Source organism: Hemicordylus capensis, chromosome 3 (assembly GCF_027244095.1).
Source record: "Hemicordylus capensis ecotype Gifberg chromosome 3, rHemCap1.1.pri, whole genome shotgun sequence".
Classification (NCBI taxonomy): Eukaryota; Metazoa; Chordata; class Lepidosauria; order Squamata; family Cordylidae; genus Hemicordylus; species Hemicordylus capensis.
The window spans coordinates 7,636,578-7,659,358 of NC_069659.1; the positions used below are offsets into that span (position 1 = coordinate 7,636,578).

At 48.2% G+C, this 22,781-nt stretch overlaps 2 protein-coding genes across 6 annotated transcripts in view; both read right to left on the reverse strand.

The window, feature by feature from the left end:
- LOC128350767 (zinc finger protein ZFP2-like) overlaps positions 1-9,690 on the reverse strand; it is a 49,335-nt gene extending 39,645 nt beyond the window's left edge. For 3 of the 5 annotated variants that reach the window (XM_053309439.1, XM_053309441.1, XM_053309438.1), the window contains exon 1: positions 4,680-4,856. In XM_053309439.1, coding sequence (XP_053165414.1) covers positions 4,680-4,841 — 162 coding nt within the window. In that variant the 5' untranslated portion in view covers positions 4,842-4,856. Of the gene's footprint in view, positions 1-4,679; positions 4,857-8,349; positions 8,459-8,551; positions 8,661-9,328; positions 9,418-9,624 lie in introns of those variants that run through there. The other 2 variants (XM_053309440.1, XR_008319446.1) reach the window with 2 other exon arrangements.
- A 610-nt stretch (positions 9,691-10,300) lies between these two features.
- Positions 10,301-14,041, reverse strand: LOC128350769 (uncharacterized). Its single transcript, XM_053309442.1, has 7 exons — positions 13,846-14,041; positions 13,131-13,202; positions 12,303-12,536; positions 11,978-12,084; positions 11,510-11,675; positions 10,831-11,377; positions 10,301-10,649 (listed from the first exon to the last, which is right to left on the reverse strand). The coding sequence occupies exons 5-7, from the start codon at positions 11,669-11,671 to the stop codon at positions 10,582-10,584; spliced, it is 777 nt and encodes a 258-aa protein (XP_053165417.1). The 5' UTR covers positions 11,672-11,675; positions 11,978-12,084; positions 12,303-12,536; positions 13,131-13,202; positions 13,846-14,041; the 3' UTR covers positions 10,301-10,581.
- Positions 14,042-22,781: the final 8,740 nt, after the last annotated feature.

Below are 22,781 nucleotides of genomic sequence, written 5' to 3' on the forward strand. Positions count from 1 at the left end.
TCATCTTCACCCAGAACCTTTCCAGGTCTACTATTAACCACAAAATATCCCTAAGATGCAAGGCTTCATAGTAGGCCATTAAGTTTACAACTCCGATACCATCCTGTTATACAGTGGTCCCTCGACTTACAAACTACTCGACATAAGTATTTTTCAAGTTACAAATGGCAGTTTTAGATCCGGTTTTAGATGCGGTTTTTTCGACTTACAAATTTTTAGATGGGGTTTCCTCGACTTACAAATTTTTAGATGGGGTTTCCTCGACTTACAAATTTTTAGATGGGGTTTCCTTGACTTGCCTGCCTGTTTACTGCCTGTTTATTCTTGAAAAGAAATGTTCCTGTGCAGTTTGCAAGCCTTACTGGGGGTCTGGGTCTTTTTTCTAGGCTCCGGAACGCATTAATCCGTTCCCAATGCATTCCTATGGGAAACCGCTTTTCGACTTATGAATTTTTCAACTTACAAATGTGCATTCGGAACGGATTAATTTCGTAAGTAGAGGGACCACTGTACTTTCCTATATAATACACTATTACGAAATCTGAACCTTCTGACAGAAAAGCATCTTTGTGGCCCTTGGCCACTAAGTCCACACACTCAGCCTCCTGGCAGAGAGCTGTACCGCTGGAATCAGAGTGAAGTAGTGTTGTTGCCTGTAAGGGTGAAAGGGAACCGGACCAACTACGGGGGGCCCATTGGGCTCTCTGTGTGGAGAAGGCATGGCCTACTCTTATCCCATGTTTTGACCAAAAACTGGGTCTAAGTGGGACCAAAAGGGGTAGCTCCCACAAATGGAGCAGTAATCAAAGGAAACTTAGAATTATCGTCAGCATTTCAGGTCTTAAGCCAAGATGACCTGTATACAGCCACGCCCACTGCTATGGCTTGACTGTGTACAATCTAAGCTAGACTTGGCTCTAAGAGCAGCAGTCTTGTTCATTTAGTTAATGCCCTGGTGAAACCTTAGGCCGGTCGAGAGGGACCATCTTGAACAGTGCCTTGGTCCAGAGTCGAACGCTCGAGCAAGATGGGGTTGGTGGTGCATAACTTGAGGGACGTGGCTGAAGGCGTCTGGGACCTTCAAGAGAAGGGAGTGTCAGCGCCTGTCGTCCTGGGGCAAGAGAGGTCCCTGTCCTATGAGTGTAGGAGACCAACTGAGCCCCTGGAAGGGACAACCTTAGGCATGGCCAAAGGTTTTGAGGGGTCCCCTGGGACTGGAAATGTTTCTTGGGGAGGTCAACCATCGGTTTGGCTGAGGCAGGGCGCCGCCACTCCGCGCACATCACCCTGCGAAATAGAGGGGGGAACGTAACTGTGGATGTTACCGGAACAGCTGCAGGGAAAACTTGTTAGTCCAGGGGCGAAGACGTCTCTGCAGTTTCCGATGGGGAGACAGCACTGATTGTGCGCTGCGCCTTAGACAGTAAAACCTGAGTTCTGCAGGGAAAACTTGTTAGTCAGTGGGCGAAGACGTCTCTGCAGCTTCCGACAGGGAGACAGCACTGATTGTGCGCTGCGCCTTAGACAGTAAAACCTTCCGAGTTCTGCTAAGGAAAAAAGGTCTGGCAGAGTTAGAAATGGGCGGCATCACATCCCCCCCTGATAATTCCTCTTCCTCCTTGTCTGGCTCCAATGGCCCAGTAGGGTCCAGAGGCAGAGATTGCAAGGAGCCCCTTTTTCTGACTGATGGTCAGATGGTAACTGGGCTGTAGGCCTCCCTGGTCTTTGGGGAAGGGGAGGGTACGAGGTGATGCCTTTCAGGCTCTTTGTAAATCACTGGTAACTGTATAGCTACCCACGAGGATTTGAGCTGGCACCCTTCTGCTTGTTAATCAAGCATTTCCCTGCTGCACCACTTGAGGTGACTGGGGGGAAGGGAAAAGGGGAATGGTGCAAGTTGACCCGGTGTGAGACCGGAAGGCCGTCTTATTATTACATTTATATCTCGCTCTTCCTCCAAGGAGCCCAGAGCGGTGTACTAAATACTTAAATTTCTCTCTCACAACAACCCTGTGAGGTAGGCCAGGCCGAGAGAGAAGTGACTGGCCCAGAGTCACCCATCTAGAATCATGGCTGAATGGGGACCTGAACTCGGGTCTCCCCGGTCCTAGTCCAGCACTCTAACCACTACACCACACTGGTTCCCCTAGGGAGCATGGGGCGTTAACAACTCCTGTTCTACCAGCGAGGGTGGGAGGAAGAGGGGAAAGAATCCCTGCGCCTTCTCTTGGTTTTGCATGGCAAAAAATCTGGTCATACACCAACCACGCTCATACGGAGGAAAAAAACCCTGAGCCATGGGCTGGTTTCAGGCGAGGGTGGGAACAACTTGGGAGTCACGCGTGTCCCTGCGTGTAAGGGGTGAGGCCCCGTAGAACTGGTAAGGGCAATGCCAGGGGAGTAGCAAGCGAGGCTGTAGGTGGCTCAATAGAAAACTTTTATATCTTACAGCGCTCAGTCTCCCATTCAAATGCAAACCAGGGTGGACCCTGCTTAGCAAAGGAAAAAAATTCATGCCTGCTGCCACAAGACCACTGCTCCGAAAAAACTCCTCCCACTGCTCCGAAAAAACTCACGCAGCCATTGAGAATCCTGGGTGAGAAAAGGTCTTTACTTACAGCGGTGACCGCTGAGGGTGCGGACCAGCCGGATCCCCTTCAAACGCTGAGGCCCCAATGGCCGGAGGATGAGATGCCAGGATAGTGCCCACTGGGCTCTGGTCATCTCCCTCAAAGCGAAGGCAGGGAGCATGTGATCAATCCATCATGCAGCGTGGAGGGAATGCGCGGACCAGCCGGTTCCCCCTCAAACGCTGAAGCCCCAATGGGCAGAGGATGAGATGCCAGGATAGTGCCCACCGGGCTCTGGTCATCTCCCTCAAAGCGAAGGCGCTTGTTTGATCCAGCCTTCCACTTGGCGCCATTTGGTTGCTTTCGCTTTTGATTTCCAGCTGGCCACCTGAATCAACAGGCTCTCCCTTAAAAGCACGTTGGAAGGACTCACTCAGGCTGGCGCCTCTATTTCTTGGCGTCCGCTGCGCCTGGACCTCTTGGGGTGTTTGGCTAAGTGCTGCCCCAAGGTCCCCGTCCCCATTGTCCGAGCCTGAGGCTGCAGGGGGAATCTGAAGCAGTCATGCTGGACTAAGGCGCGGCAACAACAAGAGCTGAGAAAACAGGTGCACAGCTGAGAGGCCTGAGCCTCCAACGCTGAGCCCTGAAAGGGTTCCTCTGAGAGGAACTCCCCGCTGACCAGGACCCTTCCAAACAAATGCAAATACTTTAGTAAGTAGCCAATCAAGCCGAATGCAAGCGAAAAGGATTAACTTGAGTAGGAAATCTGATCTGATTGTTTGCTGGCTCCAAATAGAGGCAGCTGCCTTCCCCACCCTTGCAGAGCAAAGCGGAGAGGGAGGGGGGGAGGGGGAGGGAAACCACCAGGCAGGCACAGACCGAAGAGTTGTGACTCCTGTTTCCCTCAATAGCCAGAGGCTGGTCATTAAGGAGAATAAAACAAACAAACTGAAGAAAAGGTTTAACTGCATGAGCTCTCTCCTAAAATGTCCTATCCCGAGCAAGACAGAACTGGAACTGGGGTTAGGACGGAGGAGGCTACGCCCACAAACAAGTCACATGGTCCAGTTCTGTCTCAAGCATGCTTTTCATTCTCCAAGAGAAACCTGGGGTTGGAAACTGTGAGGACCCTTGCCTGTAATAGGGGTTTCCCCCAGTTTCTATCTATCCATCCACTCACTCACATATACACACTCCCAGACCAATGCACAAAAGACAGCAACATCTTTGTAGTTTTTGGAGGAAGGCTGCAGATCTCACATAGACTACCAAGAAATCCCATACCAAACCAAAATGCATTAACTTTCCCAGGAAATGTGGGGAACTCTTCCATTGAAAAGCTTGGAGCATGATGCCTTGTAGAGTTAGGAATTCTAGAACCACAGAAAGAGATATAAGAGTTTGGGATTTGGAGGAATACTTGCAAACTGCAAGCACCGGGTCTAATATATATACACCCGGTGAGCACCCTGAGATCTCCAAACATGCCCATTTCATTTGTGGGCTTCAAGCTCGGCGCCAGGTAAGTATGCCTCTGAAAAGCATTGCATCTCAACCTTTGATCACTGTGCATGACTCTATCATTGTATGTGCTTGTGTCTATGGTTGGAGCAAGAAATATAACAACGGGAGGAAGCCTGGGAACCATAGAGAGAGGAGGGAGGGATAGGCCTGTCATCAGGGAAAGGGAGATACATACAATAGGCTTCCAGATATGTCGTTGGAAGAATACACTCTACCCACGCGGGTCTGTGCAGCTGAATCTGTTTCCCAAGTGGGTATAAAAAGCCAGACATATTAAAGGCAGGTTTAAAAGAATCGTCTGAACTGGCCCCTTTGCCTCCTTGCAGAGAGGAGGAGAAAGGAAAGAAGGATTACTTCAAAGTCGTATTTGCAAGGAGAAACCTTCCCCTTCCCGCAGCTCAAGACTCGCGGCTTGCTTGCTGAGAGCAACGGGAGAACCTGGGCTTGGAGGGAAGAGCTCGCTCTTTCTTGCAGCCCCCCCCCGCCCCATCTTTCTCCCCCCCCTCCACTCTCCACTGAGGGAGACTAGACTAGACTAGACCCTCCCCGCCCCAGCCCAGCGCGCGGCGGCTGCTTTCCTCTCACCTTCCTCTTGAGCCAAATGGCTCCGCAAGCAGTGACGCATCTCTTTTGCTGCCCACCTCCAGATCCAAGGGAGCAGCTGCAGGGGAGGCAAACTCTCGCTCTTCCTTCCTTCACAGCCGCCTTCACTTTACCCTGCCCCTCGACCAGCCCCGCCCATTGCATCTGAGCATGCTCATAATCATAGGAGCATGCTCAGTACGGTCAAATGAGGCTCCATTTCTTCAGTTGAAGCCAGTGCCCTTACCCTGAAGGTCAATCTAACGGAAGCTCCTACATCTTGAGTGCTGGCAAGATTGCTCACTCTCTCTGAAACCTGTCAGGAGCTCTTATGCTTCTTCAGAACTTCAGAACTAGTAAAGATAGTTGTGTGCTCCACAGTGTTGCAATTAGTTAACATCAGCATTAGTAAATAGACTTGTCCCAAGCAGAACTTATTGGACACGTTTTAAGCTATTGCAGGTTTTGTTATTAACACGGGTAACATTTACTGTAGTAATCTGGACATTATCTGAGAACGTTTCGTGCTTCAGTGATGTGTTTGAGTAAACCAAAGTAACTCCATTTTACATAGAATACTGAAGCATCTCCAAGTTTGCTTAGAAAACCTAATTCTAACTTAAAGTAACCCCAGCCCAGCTCAAGGACACGGCCTCACATGATTATCTCTCTCCACTAAATTGTATCTAAAGAAACTTGGTTCTCACCATTCTTTGCTGAGAAGTTAATAAAACAGGATGTAACCAAATAAGGAGTGATCACCAGATGAACAATGAATCATTCGCATGCGTACTAGATACTTAGTCCACCATTTTACTGCCACGTATACTATGTCAGCATCATTCAGATTGTCTGTATAAATGTAAGATGCACCTATAACCAATTTGTATTCAATGTGGAGCGTGAGCCCCATTGTCTACCTGCTTCTGCAGAGCATTAAACCAAGCCTCTAATTGATTCCCACTGTGTCTGTTTGATTGGCTTAAGGCGGACCCAGGGACGAACTGAATCTGGACATTATCTGAGAACGTTTCGTGCTTCAGGAACATGGGCAAAGTTAACCAATTGTGCAGCTTTGATAATGCCCCAGTCAGTTTCCAGGGATCATGCTTCCACTCCTAGGCTGAGACCAGCGTGTCCCACTCCCCCCCCCCACCCCGTCCCTTTACGTCTCCAATGGGTGCTATTTTCTGGATTGCACCAACCGGGCAGGCTATTCCTGGGTTCACATTTCTGATGCACTAGGCTGTCAGTTATCGTTGTCCCTGACAGATTGCACTCCTCCCGTCCTTGTACATCTCCGACAGTTGTTCTTTTCTGAAGGACTGTCAGTGTCCAGCACGCTCTCATAGTCCACCAACACCACAGATTTCAACAGATTGCACTGACCCCAACAGATTTTTTGGACACAGGTTTAGCTATTGAATGTGTAGTTCCAACTACCCCACAGATTTCAACCAGGTGGGCTTTTCTGATGGGTCTGCATTTCTGATGCACTAGGCTGTCACTTTTCCCTGCCCCTGTCAGTTTGCCCCAACCGAGCAGGCTTTTCTGATGTTTTCACCTCTCTGATGCACTAGGCTGTCAGTTTTCATTGTCCCTTTCAGACTGCAGCAACCGGGCAGGCTTTTCTATTGGGTTCACATTTCTGATGCATTAGGCTGTCACTTTTCCCTGTCCCTGTCAGTTTGCCCTAACTGGGCAGGCTTCTCTGATGGGTCTGCATTTCTGACACGCTAAGCTTTCACTTTTCGCTGCCCCCGTCAGTTTTCCCTAACTGGGCAGGCTTCCCTGATGGGTCTGCATTTCTGACGCACTAGGCTTTCACTTTTCGCTGCCCCCGTCAGTTTTCCCTAACTGGGCAGGCTTCTCTGATGGGTCTGCATTTCTGACGCACTAGGACGTCACTTTTCCCTGCCTGTCAGTTTGCCCCAACTGGGTAGGCTTCTTTGATGGGTCTGCATTTCTGACGCGCTAGGCTGTCACTTTTCGCTGCCCCCGTCAGTTTGCCCTAACCGGGCAGGCTTCTCTGATGGGTCTGCATTTCTTACACGCTAGGCTGTCACCTTTCCCTGCCCGTCAGTTTGCCCCAACTGGGCAGGCTTCTCTGATGGGTCTGCATTTCTGACGCGCTAGGCTGTCACTTTACTGTCAGTTTGCCCTAACCAGGCAGGCTTCTCTGATGGGTCTGCATTTCTGACACGCTAGGCTGTCACTTTACCCTGCCCCTCTCAGTTCGCCCTAACCGGGCAGGCTTCTCTGATGGGTCTGCATTTCTGATGCACTAGGCTGCCCCTGACAGTTTGCCAAACCAGGCAGACTTTTCTGATGGGTATGCATTTCTGATGCGCTAGGCTGTCACTTTCCCTTGCCCGTCAGTTTTCCCTAACCGGGCAGGCTTCCCTGATGGGTCTGCATTTCGCTAGGCTGTCACTTTTCCCTGCCCCTGTCAGTTTTCCCTAACCGTCAGGCTTCTCTGATGGGTCTGCATTTCTGACGCACTAGGCCGTCACTTTTCCCTGCCAGTCAGTTTGCCCTAACTGGGCAGGCTTCTCTGATGGGTCTGCATTTCTGACACGCTAGGCTGTCACTTTACCCTGACCCTGTCAGTTTGCCCCAACCGAGCAGGCTTTTCTGATGTGTTCACCACTCTGATGCACTAGGCTGTCAGTTTTCATTTTCCCTTTCAGATTGCAGCAACCGGGCAGGCTTCTCTGATGGGTCTGCATTTCTGACGCGCTAGGCTGTCACTTTTCCCTGCCCCTGTCAGTTTGGCCTAACCGGGCAGGCTTCTCTGATGGGCTGCATTTCTGATGCACTAGGCTGTCAGTTTTCATTGTCCCTTTCAGATTGCAGCAACTGGGCAGGCTTCTCTGATGGGTCTGCATTTCTGACACACTAGGCTGTCACTTTACCCTGCCCCTTGCAGTTTTTCCTAACCGGGTAGGCTTCTCTGATGTGTCTGCATTTCTGACGCACTAGGCTGTCAGTTTTCCCTGTCTCTGACAGATTGCACCAACCAGGTGGGCTCTTCTGATGCATCTGCATCTCTGATGCAATAGGCTGTCCCGAGTTCACATCCTCAACTAGGCTCCAATCAGTTTCCAGGGACCATACTTCCACTCCTGCGCCGTGACCCAGCAGATCACACTACCCCTGTCTCTGTCAGATAGTACTATCCAGGCGGGCTTCTTAAAGGGGTCCTCATTTCAGATGCACAGGGCTGTCAATTTTCCCTGTCCCTGCAAGTTTGCCCCCACCGTGTAGGCTTTTCTGATGGGTTCAGATTTCTGAAGCACTAGGCTGCCACTTTACCCTGTCCCTGTCAGATTGCACTACCCGCAACATACTTTCTGGACACGGGTTCAGACATTTGAGGTGTGGTTACTCTGAGTTCAGGTGTTTATTAACCTGGACAGGGGCAGAAAAGCTTTCGTCCTGCGGGAACATGTGCAAGCCTGATCAGTTGTGTAACTTTGCTAACTGCATTTGTCATGTCCCCTTTAGAGCACGTGAGGAGCTATCGTTGTGTGCTGTTGTGGCAGAGTCACTGCTGTTTGCATGCACAGGCCCTGAGTTTCAGTCCTGGATGCCAATCCAGATTGCACTCCTGGGCTGGGACCCAGGAAATCCCTTTGAAACCACAGCATGTTCCTTCAAAAATGCTCTTTACCTGATTCTTTAAGTAGCCTCATTGCTATTTCCTTCCTGAACTGAACCATGGTGTCCACATCGGTTTGCACAGATGATATTTCCCCACTCCGATGGTAGGTTTCTGCAAACTGAGCAAATATTTCAGAAAGAGGAAAAGTTAGCATGTTGCGGCCACATTATGGGTCCTCTTGATACTATTTCTCCTGCCATGTTATGTTTACCTTTAGAATCAGGGGGCTGCAGTTGTGACCATCCTTCTGAACACTGTGGCTCAAATAACTGTTCTGCCACCCTATCGTTTCTTCAATCTGCTCAGCCCTTAGGATGATTCTGCACATAGAGAAGGCTAGAGATATTGAAACCATTCCAGCAAGTTTGATTTTTAAGGCACCACCTCTGTCATTGCTACTTATGAGTTTGAACTATCAGGTGATCATTCGGGTGGAGGTCAACATATTTCTGCAAACACGCCCATTGCTTTATTTTTTCATTCGTAGCTGGAATTATTGCGAGATCAATGGGGGAATAAAGACAGAGAGCAACCAAGTGTTCAAACCATTCCTCAGTGTTCGGCAGACTGCTGTGCTTGGTCCCTAACCAGGATATGTTTGTTTGGATCTTGTTTTGATTTGAAAACATCTGGCCAGGCCAGTTCCTTGCACATAGCTAGGATGCAGTGTTTCAATTTGGCCTTTGTCAGTTCCTTGCACTTAGCTAGCATGCGGTATTGAGGTTTGAAAGGAAGGATGCAACTTGTGATTATGAATGCAACCGGCCAGAAACGTTAGTGTGTGGTGGTGTGAAGATATGGTGAATCAATCAATAAATAAAACGCCGTTTTGGGGGATGTGTGCAGCACTGGATAAGCTTCTAGGCTAAGGAAGTGTTGGGTGGAGGGGCTGCAGATGAAAAGTAGGTTAGAAGCATTAGAGTTAGTTTCTGTGACAAAATCCCCTTTATATTCACCAGAAATCTGGCAACCTTCACTTTGTCCTCACCTCCAATTCTTCAGAATTTTTTCCTCAAATTTCTTTTCATTTCCAAGTGGGTCTGTTATAACTATTTTGCCAAGACTAGGATGAATCATCTGTAAGTGAAATGGAAAAGAAAACTTCTCAGCAATGACAATTGCTTAATCCTCCTGTGAATAAAAACCAAATTGGCTTGATGGGCACATGGTCGTCAGAAACAAGAGTTCATCAGCTTCATAAACACATGCTCACGCTCATGAATGGCAACAGATGCCAGTTTGCACCTAGTTTCACATGTTCGCCGTGAATAATTCGCCTCTTACCAGAATGATCCGGGGTCCTCCACTGTTGTATGGCATCACAACCATCTCATGTTTTAGAAGTCCAACCTTAAAATACATAAATCAGTAGTGCTCAGAAAACTGGAACATCCAGAATAATTTATCCAGTTGAACAACAGCGTTCTCTCTAGGCACCCTACTGGACAGGTCCATAGGAACATAGCAACATGGGAACCTGCCATATGCTAAGTCGGAACATAGTTCTAACTTGGTAGATGGCAGCTTCCTATGTTCCTGTCTGGACAACATGGAGCAGCAAAGAAGTCCAGCTTAAAATGTATGAGATTGGATAATTTGATCTACCCATTAACAAGGTTGGCTGCATTGGCGGAACGTTGTGCTCTGAAACTGCTCCTTCACAGCAGCTGAGGAATTGCTACATTGGGAAAGCAAGATAGATCAACTGTTACTACCTATTCTTCTGATACTACCTTCTCCATACTGATTTTTTTTATTTCTCCATTCAGGCATGCTGTGGCTGCCACAACATTCACTGCCAAGACCTGTTGAAGAGAGGAGAGCATTGCAATCATCACTCTTGAGATGTATCAAACGTCACATTATAGAGGTGTGATTTGGCATGGCATGATTGTCCACCCCTTGTCAAAAATGGGTACAGTTCCTTTAGCATACAATCCCGACATCTGTTTATGTAGCATGTTAAAAATGCGTGTTAAAAATACACTAGATGTTGCTGCTGCGGTATGAGACATACTTGCAGCTTACAATGGGCCACTGCATACCTTTTCGCCCATCTTCCTTGTGATACAGGCCAAGTAGGCATCGGTCACCTGTCACTGAGGCAAGCACATGTTCACTCATTAATTCTCAGACACAGGCACACATGCGTCATAAACTGAGGAGTACCGACATTTGGCTATATGGACTTGCCTCATCTCCAAGCCATGCCTACTGACTCAGTCCATGGAAAGATGACACCTACAGCTTTGTGGAGTGCACAACTGCTTCCAGTCTGTCTTCTTCCTTGCGCTCCATGATCACTTTTGCTGCACATATTAAGCAAAATGTTTTAGGAGTCAGTGCACAGCTGCAAGCAGTCCACCACTGTGTTCCCGGGCTCAGCCTGCCCATCATGACCAGACTTCAGACTGACCCATCCCACAGCATGACAATGCTCCGTGCAAATTTCCCATAAGGCCAGATGGTCATTGCTTTCAGAGTACGCACCTTTCTTAGCCCATATCTCCATGGCAGCATCTGCAGGGGCTGCTGCAGATTGCCATAAACTGTTGCATTCCTTTTGGCTCATCGGGGTACCCAAGTCCTCCTTTGGTGCCATTGGTGCTGCTGAGCACTTCACATTCTGGGAACTGACAGCAATATAGTTGTGGTCCTCAGGAACAGGAGCACAGATCTCTTTGTAAGGCTTCACCGAAGATATATTGTATGTATTTTTAATTGGGTTCCCCTGAGGAGTGCGAAGTGTGACCTTCTTCCCTTCAAGCTTGTCCACAGTGTAGGGACCTAGATAGTCCTGCTCAAACTTCGCACCCTTGTGTGTTCTCTTTCTGTGATTCAAAAGCAGTACTTTATCACCCACGCTGACATTCATAACACCCTTTTTGGATGTCTTCCTCGCCCTGTACTGCTTCTGCTGCCTTTCTTGTGCTTTCTGAATGTTTTCCTGGGCTGCTTCCACAGTTGCTTTGAACTTCACGGCCTGATGAACAACTTCCTTGGCAATATCTTCATCCTTCCAGTGAACTTCGCAATCCTGTTTCGGTGATAGAGCAAGATAAAGTGAGAGTGCCATTCATATTTCTGCATGTCACGTGCACTTCTTGTAGCACAATGCTTGCAAACTGTATTTTCCTGTGACAATATTACTACAGAGCAGCATACTCACCAATTCTAATGGGACATCACAGGCAAGTTTTGCCTCACGCCTGAGAAAAAGCCTGAAAGGTGAGAATTTTGTGGAGCAGTGTTTCTTTCCATTATGTGATAATACAATGAAAGGCAGAAACTCATCCCAGTCCTCAGCCATCTCCTCAGTCATCGTTCTCATGGCTCTGAAAACACAGGCAATAAACACAAGACAGGCTGTCAATAGCACGAAAGACCCACCCCTACGGCCGGATCCTGACAACAAACATTCAAGTAGGGTGGGTAGTGTGTTCAGCTGAAGTGTGTGGCAGGCCAGGGACATGAATTCGAAAGGAAATAAAGGACAGACTGAAAGCAAGGTGGCAAGTTAGTGCATGGTAGTATACGGAGTCTCACCGGTCATTTGGAAACAAGTGTGCGCCAAATGATGATCAAACCCCGAGTTATGGTGCAGGGAAGAGTTTATAATTTCTGACAAGGTTGTTACCTCTTAATCGAACGATTGGCATTCTCCACCAGCCCATTTGTCTAGGGGTGATATGCAGCGGTGAAGCTCCTCTCGATATTGAACGCTTTGCACAGGAGTCTGTTAATCTGTTTGTGAAAGGGATCGGAGAGGCCATTAATTGGACAGAATGATCCTGCCCACCCACCAAAACAGACAATCCTTTCGGGTCTGCTGGTTATTCTTCAGCTAATAGCCATCAACTACTGATCTCTCTATTGCTGGTTTTCCTTGAGACCACACAGTGCTGCTTGCTTACAGCATGCTCTACTACCAGTGCAGCTATTCAAATATCAGACATTCATACCTGGTTGTTGAACTCCGATCCTTGGTCTGACAGGATGCGTCCCAGAAAGACGAAAGATGTGATAACTTCAACTAATGGCTTCAGTACTGTTTTTGCTGACTTATCTTTAATTGGCTTTGCCTGCAGCCACTTGGTGAAATAGTCAATACAGACAAGTACATACTTGTTTCCAGCTGCAGTTTCTGGGAAAGGTCCCATGAGATCTATTCCCACCAACTCCCATGGCTGCCAAACCTGGAAGTTGAAGCAAGAAGACAAGTTAGTATGCTTCAATTCCACTGGAGAACATTCAAATCGCATAGTGGAGCATCCAAATGGCACATCTTCCATGAATGGCTGGAGGCAGTAATTGGCTGGATGATTAAAAAAGAAAGAAAGAAATATGTTTCTAAATAAGATTGGAGTACTAACAGTGGGGATGGGGGCTATGACCCATTAGATGGATTCGATCTGCCTGCTCTGGCGAATGGTGAATCACCATAAAGAAGTTGTACTTACGGTTGTAGTCTCAAGGTTTGACTACAGCAATGCGATCTATGTAGGGCTGCCTTTGTACATAGTTCAGTAACTACAATTCTTATTGAATTGGGCATCCAGATTTGTTTCTGAGGCAACACAAAGGCAGCACATGAACACGGTTAGAAAAGAGCTGAAAAGGCTGCAAATATGTTTCCATGTTTAATTTAATAATAACTGGGTAGTTTATTACCTATGCAGCCAACAATGCCCTGGTGCCAGGCCTCAGGAGACAGTTCCTACTGCATCGCAATCTCAAGACCCACCTGTCTCATGCTGAAATTCTTCCAAGATTGTCTTATTGGTACTCACCCGGATACTATGCAGCTCGGGATCGATGTTGGCGGGAACACCAGTTCTCTGGCACATATCGCAGGTGGAGATCTGTCATGTTGATTAAGAAGTCATAAGTCTTTGTAATAAAAATCAGGATTTCATAGCAACCAAGGTAACTTTTAGTGGATGGCTAAGCATACTGGGGTCCCTTAGGGTATGACGCTATGAGCAACACTGTACACATCTTCTGATTGGTTTGGTGATGCCTTGTGAAAGCTTATAGAGGCAGTGAATTCCACATTTAACATAGTCCTATAATAAAGAGTCATCCCTTGAAAGAGATTGACAGAAGGTTCTGTGTCGACTAGAAGCACATTTTCAATCAACTCGTAAAAAAGTTGTGGATTTTTCTTGAACCAGATGCAGTGACAGCCACAAGCCTTGAGGGAGGAGAGGTCTATCGGTGGCAGTGAGTTCAAGGGCTATAGACCAGCTCAACCCTCAGGGCCAGGTTGCCTTAAAGTAGCATCTGCAGCACAGTGGCACTAGGAGAGAGGTCATGCCCACACATTTATTGCCAGTGCGCTTCCCCAGATTTTTGGGTCTGGTGTTTCTTGTGCCTGATACAGCAGGCCTATTTTTATGTCCTCATGCCTTAGAAAGAACACATCAAGCAGGGGGTCACTGTTGACGGGAGAGGTTCCTGCAAGACAATAGAAACTGGCTAGTAATTAAAAGAGTATGTACCTACCCATTTCTCTATGTCCACTGTCATCCCAGGCCAATAATACTTTTCAGTGATGGATGTCCTGGTTTTAAAGATGCCATTGTGACTACCACGCTTAGTGTGATTACAGTTGAAATTTTTCAAAGCCTCTGGAACTGTCATGACAACTTCACATCGCATTCCATCTCTAGTATAGAAAAGTTTCCCATCTGTGGATTGAACAGCATTCATACATCACCTGGACAGAACATGTTGTGTGCCCCCCACCCACTGCATCCGCCCACCAATTATCACTTCACAACTGGTCATACAGAATAGATGGTCCTAGAACTCCAATGTGAGCTTTGAACAATAGATACAGACATTGTTGAATTTCTCCATTGATAGGTGTGAAGTAGCTTGCTTACACTTAGGGATTACAGTGCTTATGGATCCCCCAAAGGATAAAGGGATTGCAAAAGCATATGGGCTCTGTGCTGTCAATTTATTTAGCTTGCCACCACCAAACATGCACACACTGAACAGGGGAAGACTGGAGATGGAGGCAAGGAAGGAAGAGTGGGGAAGGAGGCAGGGGAGGGGGGAGGGGGCAGGAAGACAGATTCGGGCAGGGGGCAGGGGGCGGGGGGCGGGGGGGGAGACTGAGGAGGGAGGGCAGGAAGAGAGACTGGGGCAGGAGGCGAGGGGAGGAGGCAGGAGGTGGGGAGAGGGGGCAGGAAGACAGACTTGGGCCGGAGACGGGCGTGGGGGGAGTGTAGCAGAGACAACCAACCAATCAATTACTCCCCGTTAAAATCCAGAGACTAAGTAAACTTCCACAAAGATGCTATGTGCAGGTTCAACTAGTGAACACTGCTGTGTGAAACTGTCCCGTGTGCTCTCATAGGTGTTTGAGGAGTATTACTTCCAGTAGCCATTATATTTCCGCTCTGCAGGCTTGCAAGCTACAGGCAGGGAAGTGCAGGGCTGCAGTGACTGAGTCAGCTAGACTTAAAATGGTGGCAGAGGACAAAATGGCTCACAGACAGTATTGTTTTTGGACCATCTATATATTTAGTTTGCTTAGCCATCACGCGTGTCCTGGATTTGGCGGCCGAACTCTCGCTAGACATTGCGAGAGTTCTGGCCTTGGGGGCGAGAGTTGTGAGCAGGACTAAATGGTGGCAGCTGTGGGCCGCCACCAGTCTGAGGAGATGGCAATGGGACGGCTTGGCCTGGCCTGACCTGAGGCAGCCTTGCCTGGCCACTGGGAAGAAAAGGTGGTGGCGGGACAGCCTGGCCTAGGCAGGCCATCCCTTTTGCGGATGTGGTGGCGCCATTTGCTGGCCGCTGGGAGGCAGAGGCGGGATGGCCTGGCCCGGCCTGGCCATCCCAAGTAAGGAGGCAGCAGTGGCCTTGGCTGGCCGCTGGGAGGCGGGGGCAGTGGGACAAGACCATCCCGGGTGAGGAGGAGGTGGCAGCAGCCCAGCCTAGCTGCCGGGAGCAGGAGGAGAACATTCTGGGGAGAGGAGGAGAGACATTGAGATAGCAAGGGGGCGGGAGGGTGAGTGGGGCAGCCTGCGGCAAGAGTGGGGCAGGGGGGAGGGGAGGTGGAACGAGATCGGTGAGGGGCAGGAGGGAGGGGGGCAAGAGAGAGTGGGGCAGGATGGGGTGGGACAGCTGGCCCCAAAGAGCGCACAGATGCTCTGCGCAGGCAGGCTAGTTTTTATTATTCTAATCGGACCTTTGGGGGCTTTTTAAGGGCTTGGGCGTTGCCCACCTTGCCCTAAGGAAAAGCCTCCACTGTCCTCACAGCAATCCTGTGAGGCGGGTTTTGAGGGGGGAGAGAGAGAGTGTGTCTCAGCTGAAGTCCCAGAGTGTGCGTGATGAATGAATGGAGGGCACAAGTCCCCCAATCCTAGTCCTGACACTTGAATCACAACACCACACTGGTTCCCATCGGTTTGCATAGGGTACAGGAAAAATCTGATGCAGGAGGAAACAGAGAATAATTTTTGCCTGTGAAGCAAGCCAGTAGGGGGGAGATTGTTGGATATCTTTGAGAAAGTACGCATGGGTCTCACTTTCAAGCTGTGGGGAGGCTGTGGGCCAAAGCATTTGAACTTTAAAGTACCTAACATCACCTTTGTAAAGGAGAGAGGCAGAGCAAGAGGATTTTCCATGGAAAAGAAGGTATTAGCAGGCATTCTCCCAAATTTCTTCTAAAAGTAAAACATATCATCATTTACCTGATAGTTTTTTATCCATATAAAGTTGTGAATTGAGCAACCTTGAGTGCGGGGGAGAGAAAAGGAATGAAGTAGCATAGAGGAGATGGAAGATCGGTGTTGTGAGGTCGGGGCAAGGCTAGCTGTGGCCCACCAGAAGTTTGTCAGAGTCTAATCTTGCACACCACCAAATTTTGGTTGGACAACCCCTGGTATATAGCATTTGCAAGAGAGAGAAAAGCCAAGCCCCAATGTGTATTGGGGAGGGGGCGGATTAGTGTTGCACCCCCTTTAATGTACTGCTGTGCCACCCATCTGTACTAGATTCAATGTGAACTAGATATTCACTGTATTCATAATGGGGATGAGATTGTGCGTGCACTATATATTGTGCAGTGTGTTTGAATATCCTCGAGGTGGCCATTTCAAAATCTTGTCTCCGGGCCCACCCCAACCTTGCTATGCCCCAGCAGTCTCCTTTTTTTAATTGCTGAGGAACGGGGTGGATGCCAATTGTTTATCAAGTAAGCTTGACTATTAATATATGATAGATCAGCAGTCCCTCTCTGATGGCAGCCTTGCTGTCTCCAGACAGCTGTAGCCTCATTCCCCCCAAATGACTGGGAAGAGTGGCACCTTTGTGAAGTGAAGATTCCAACACAAGAGTCAACCAAGAGTTGCGGTGGAGCATCAGCAGTAGGAAAGAGGGCATGGCTACATGTATTCCCTGCGCATTTCCATGAAGCGTCTTGTGGAGCATTTTTGGAAACAGGGTGCTGCACTGGATGGCCTTGGGGCTGGTCTGCCAGGGATTTCTATCATGATTCAGAAACAGCATGGATGTGAAAAGCTTTTCATTTAACAGCTGTAGCTGACTGCTACTCTGTACATAGGGAGGAACATGTTGAAGCAGTGGCTATTTAAATAATTCTGGAAAGTGCTTGCATGTTGACATATTGTGCAGTGACATGGAAGCACTTTCCTATGAGACTGTAATTAGCAGCAAGCAATCGGAAGGTATGTCTCTGTGATTTACTCAGATTTGGGGGGTACGCTTTGGATGCCTTGTGCTCCAGAATGTGCAAAAGCTTCTCTTCAAAGGCTATGGTGGTGACACCCGCAGCTGAACCTGTATGTTGATGATGAAAGCAAAACATTCGCATCAGCATTCAAGAGGTATACATGGCACATGTAGAAAAGAGTAGGTGTGGGGAGCAAAATCCCCCACTAAGAGGGCAAAGAGGCACCTCCTAAATCTGAAGAATCTCTTTGTTAAGCAGAGGGAGAACAACTGTCCCTATCCACCACCAGCACAGTGACTGACTTCTGTTGATGTCTACCTTATGTTTCCTTCCCGATCTTTATACCTCTGGGGGCAGTCATTTATTTTTATCAACAATCTATCTATAGTATTAATTCCCTTAGCCGACCAATCTGCCTGCTCTGGATGGGGTCACACTCCAAATGAAAGATCAGCTACTTAGCTTGGGAGTAGGACCGAGAGCTCCCCTGGTTTCTCCAACTGAGGCCAGTTGTCCTATTAATCTGCTTGGGTTGATAAATCAGCTACGTCCATTTACAGAGTTGGATGAACTAGAAAAAGGTGTTGCTAATGCTTGCAGACTCAACGTGAATATTTCAGATTGCCGTGGAATCATGCAATGATTTAAGTTATAAGGAATATATTGCTAGTAGCTGTAGACAGTGTGACTTGAGGATGAAGAAAGTATGTTTACATCAAACCAAAAACTATCTGTTATTTCTTCCCTGCTTCACTAAACAGACACTTTTCCGGGATGGGCAGAAGAAAGATTAACAGCTCACCAGAGGTCTTTGTTAAGCCACAGACAGGGGATGGATCCTTTGCCACTGCCTCTTTGTGCTGATCTCTGATGAAAATAATCTGAGCAAAAGGATATAGTCTCACTGACTCCATACTATGAGTGACAGTCCACTCTCACTCACTCACTACTATTGATTCCACAATCAGGAGAACACCTCAGACATTGCCACAACAAACTCCATTGCCTCCTGGGATTGTGAGCTGGTTGCATCCTATGTGCACTACACCACAACCACCCTGGGGCCCCACCAGCTGATTTATGGGGCTGATGAGGTACCCATTGTTTCCAATTGGGAACCTAATCATGGGTGAGTTGGTGAGCCATCCTGACCCATTAAGGGAAGCAAAGTGTGGCAAGCAATGGGACAAAAGAGTTTTAGGAGGCAATCTACCCTGGGTCACTGTGATCTGAAATTCCAACCCCCAATCCCCCTTAAAGATGATCAAAGTTCAACCTTTTCACTAAAAATCGCCCCTGCCCAATGTATTTGAATTCTTGGAGAGATATTCCTGCCACCCATTGGGCATTGCCACCCAGGACCACCCACTATGGGCCATGCTGTTACCCCCCAAGCAGAGTTACAAAGCTGCTGTCCCTATGTGGAAAAGGTTGGAGATGCATAAACTGCCATATATTGAGTGGGTCCATCTAGATCAGTATTACCCACACTGGATGGCATCAGCTTCCCAAAGAAGGGTCGCACTCAGGAATCTCTCTCAGCCCAATCTTGAAGGAGCGGCCAGGGAAGGGACTTGAAACCTTCTGCTCTTCCCAGAGCAGCTCCATTTCCCACAATAAACACCTTACGGTGCTCACGCATGTATTCTCCCATCCACATGCATGCAGAGCGGACCCTGCTCAGTAGAGTGGGCAAGTCCTGCTCGCCACCATAAGACAGGCTCTCTTCTCCTAGCCAACACTGCCTAAATGTAGTGCTTACTTAGAGTGCTGGACTAGGACCGGGAAGACCTAATTTCGATTCATGACCCATCTATTAAACTCAAAGCACTGGTTCACCCCAGGCCAGGACAGCATCTCCCAGCCCAAGCTACCTTGCAGGGCTGTTGTGAGGACAAAAACAAGCTTACCGCCATCTCTTGCAGCTTGGGTTGAAGAGTCCCCCAGGCAATTGTTCTGTAGACATTCCCCATTCTAGTATGACATCTGCAGGAAATGCCAGTGCAGAAATGCATGCATCCTGCCATCTCTGGGCATTCTTGGAAGGGGAAATTACTATTATTATTATTATTATATTTATATCCTGCTCTTCCCCCAAGGAGCCCAGAGCGGTGTACTGCATACTTGAGTTTCCCTTTCACAACAGCCCAGTGAAGAAGGCTAGGCGAGAAATGACTGGTGCATAGTCACCCAGCTGGTATTATGGCTGAATGGGGATTTGAACTCGGGTCTCCCTGGCCCTAGTCCAGCACTCTAACCACTACACCATGCCAGCTCTCATTAAATGCAAAGAAGTCATACTTACCAATCCCAAGCAGATGAGGCAAGATGCAAGCAACTTGCAAACTGTTCCAAGGACTTGTAAAAGGACTCTGTTCCGTGTGAGGTGTGTCCGCCTGAAGATTCCTCAAAGTTCTGAGAGTCCTCCTGGGATTTTAGGGAAATGCCCCAGACAGGAAAAGATCTTTTTGTGAGCATGCATTCAGAAACTAATCATGCGTGAGTTGGTGAGCCATCCTGATCCATTAAGGGAAGCAAAGTGTGGCAAGCAATGGGACAAAAGAGTCCCAGGAGGCAATCTACCCTGGGGCACTGTGATCTGAAATTCCAACCCCCACCCCAGTACACCAACTAGTTAAGCATAACCATCGACCTACTGTCTGTGCATGCACCCACGCACACACAGAAACACACACACACACCACTGAATGATGTTGTGGGGTTGGTGGAATATGGGAGGGTGCTGAACCCTGGCAATCCTCCATAAAAGAACACCCATTGGAGATGTGAAGGGATGGGGTTGGGGGAGTGGAATCTGCTTTGTCCCAGCACAGGAGTTGAAGCATGGTGCCTGGATACTTATTGGATCCAGTTGGATCCACCCATCGGAGGAGGACTGGGACTCAGGACAGCCTTGTGCATCAGAGATGTTGACACATCCGAAAAGCCTGCCCGCTTGAAATCTGTGGGGTATGTGTTACCACACCTCTAATAGCTGAACTTGTGTCCCCAAAAAATATGTTTGGGGGCAGTGCAGTCGGAATGGTGTCCAGGACTAGAACTCAGGACCTGTACGTGCAAACAGCAGTGACTCTGCTGCAACCCCACCCAATGAGAGCTTTTCACCAGCTCATAAGGGGATGTGACAGATGCAGCTAGCAAAGCTGCACAATTGATCAGGCTTGCCCATGTTCCCAAAACACAAGATGATTTCAATGCTTAGAAGATAATGAATGCAATCTTGCACATAATTTTCAAAAATGTCGTTTAATTTCTCATTTAATAACAACGGGAATGTAAAGGGATGGGGGGAGTGGGATCTTCTGGGTCCCAGCCCATGAGTGGAAGCATGCTCCCCTGAAAACAGATTGGAGCACAGTGCATGACTGGAACTCAGGACAGCCTTCTGCCCCCGAGATGAGGAACCACCAGAAAAACCCACCTGGTTGGTGCAATCTGACAAGGACAGGGTAAAGTGACAGCCTAGTGCGTCAGAAATGCAGACCCATCAGGGAAGCCTGCCCGGTTGGGGCAAACTGACAGGGGCAGGGAAAACTGACAGCCTCGTGCATCATAAATACAGACCCCTTTAAAAAGCACCTCGGGGTGGTACTATCTAACTGGGACAGGGGTAGTGGGATCAGCTGGGGCTGGGTCCCAGCCCAGGAGTGGAAGCATGGTCCCCGGAAACTGATTGGAGCCTTGTTGAGGACTGGAACTCAGGACAGCCTTGTGCATTCGAGATGAGGACCCCTTTAAAAAGCCCGCCTGGTTGGTCCAATCTGACAGGGCCAGGGATGAGAGGGACAGGGAAAACATACAGCCTAGTGAATCAGAGATGTGGACCCATCAGAGAAGCGTGCCCGGTTAGGGCAATCTGACAAGGACAGGGAAAACCGACAGCCTAGTGCATCAGAGATGCAGACCCATCAGAAAAGCCTTCCTGGTTCAACTCTGCAGGGTAGGTGGAACCACACCTTTAATAGCTAAACCTGTGTCCCCGAAAAATATGTTGGGGCCAGTACAATCTGTACTCATGTCCAGGACTGGAACTCAGGACCTGTTCGTGAAAACAGCAGTGACCCTGCTGCAACCCAACGCAACCCTGCTCATAGAGGATGTGGCAGATGCAGCTAGCAAAATTGCAAAATTGATTAGGCTGGCCCATGCTCCCAAAGCACAAGACGATTTTAATACTTTGAAGATAATGAATGACCTTGTACCAAAAAAAATTTGCAAATATCTGGTACATAATTTTTAAAAATGTACTTTAATTTCTCATTTAATAACCAAACCTCTAACAGCTGAATCTAACAGCATAATGAATTACATTGCTCATAAGAGGACATTACAGATTAATCTGTACCCAGGATGAGACATTTTAAACATAATTTTCAAAAATGTAATTTTTAATGTTTTTAAGATAATGAATTACGTTACTGCCCATGTTCCCAAAGCACTAACAAAACCAACAAACATTAAAAACATCATAAACATTTTTAACAATCTTAAACATCAGTTTTAAAAAACATTTAAAACATCTTAAACATTATTTTGAATAATCTTAAACATTTAAAAAATCATAAACATAAAACATTACATTGCTGCAAAAGTCTCTTCAAGGTATGGGCAACTGAGTGGCTACAAATGGGGGCTGAGCATGAGCAAGGACACGGAAGCAGTAGCAAGATCTGCCGGAAATCCTGCTGGGCAGGGCTCGTGGAGGGGCAGGGTAGATTGCTGCTACACCTGCTGACTCTTTCCCCACCTCTTCTGGACTCTGGACTCCACCCCTTCACTTCCTCCTCCTCCTCCTCTCCGCTCCACCACCTCGCTCCCTGTTGCTTCTTCGAAAGCAACCCCGTGTTACACGCACAATGCACAGGATCGGGTCCTCTCATCTTCGTCTTCCTCCTCCTCCTCCTGTAGCTGCTCAGTCCTTGCTACTTCTTGGGTTCCAAGCCGCCGGCCTCCAGCACTAGGGTTGCCAATTGTCCCTCATTATACAGGATTATTGTACAGGATGTTCCTCATTTCAGGGATGAAATCTTGATCACCACCCATACAACTCCCAGCCCACCCCCTCCTCAGCCGGCCTCCACAAACTTGTGTCCCTCATTCTGGCAACCCTATCCAGCGCCTCCCTCCAATGATCTCGTTCCCTCTGTGGGCCTCTCTCACATTGACTAAGTCATAAATAATAATAATAATAATAATTTGATTTCTATACTGCCCTTCCAAAAATGGCTCAGGGTGGTTTACAAAGAGAAATAAATGATGAGGGGATGATGCATCTTGATAGTGAATCATGAGGGCATGAGCCAGCGTGTTCCAGTCACTTTTCTCTCAGCCTAACCTACTTCACAGGGTTGTTGTGAAAGAGAAACTCAAGTATGTAGTACACCACTCTGGGCTCCTTGGAGGAAGAGCGGGATATAAATGTAATAATAATAATACTATGAAAATTCCCTGGCTGCAAGGAAGCAGCTGGATCTTCCCATCGGCTTTTGAGGACAGGGAAAGACGGGGAGCAGTCGGGAAGAAGGGAATGGTTTGCTTCGCTTTGCCAGGAAGCGGCTGCCCATTCCCTGATGGAAGGGGGGTGCCAGAGGTGCACCTAAACTCTTCCACATCCTGGCCTCAGGGATAGAGAGAAGGAGGTCAGTGGGGCCAGCCCAGTGGCACTCTTTGGACTGGACCTCCGGTCCGAGCTCTGGTCCTTCACTAAGGA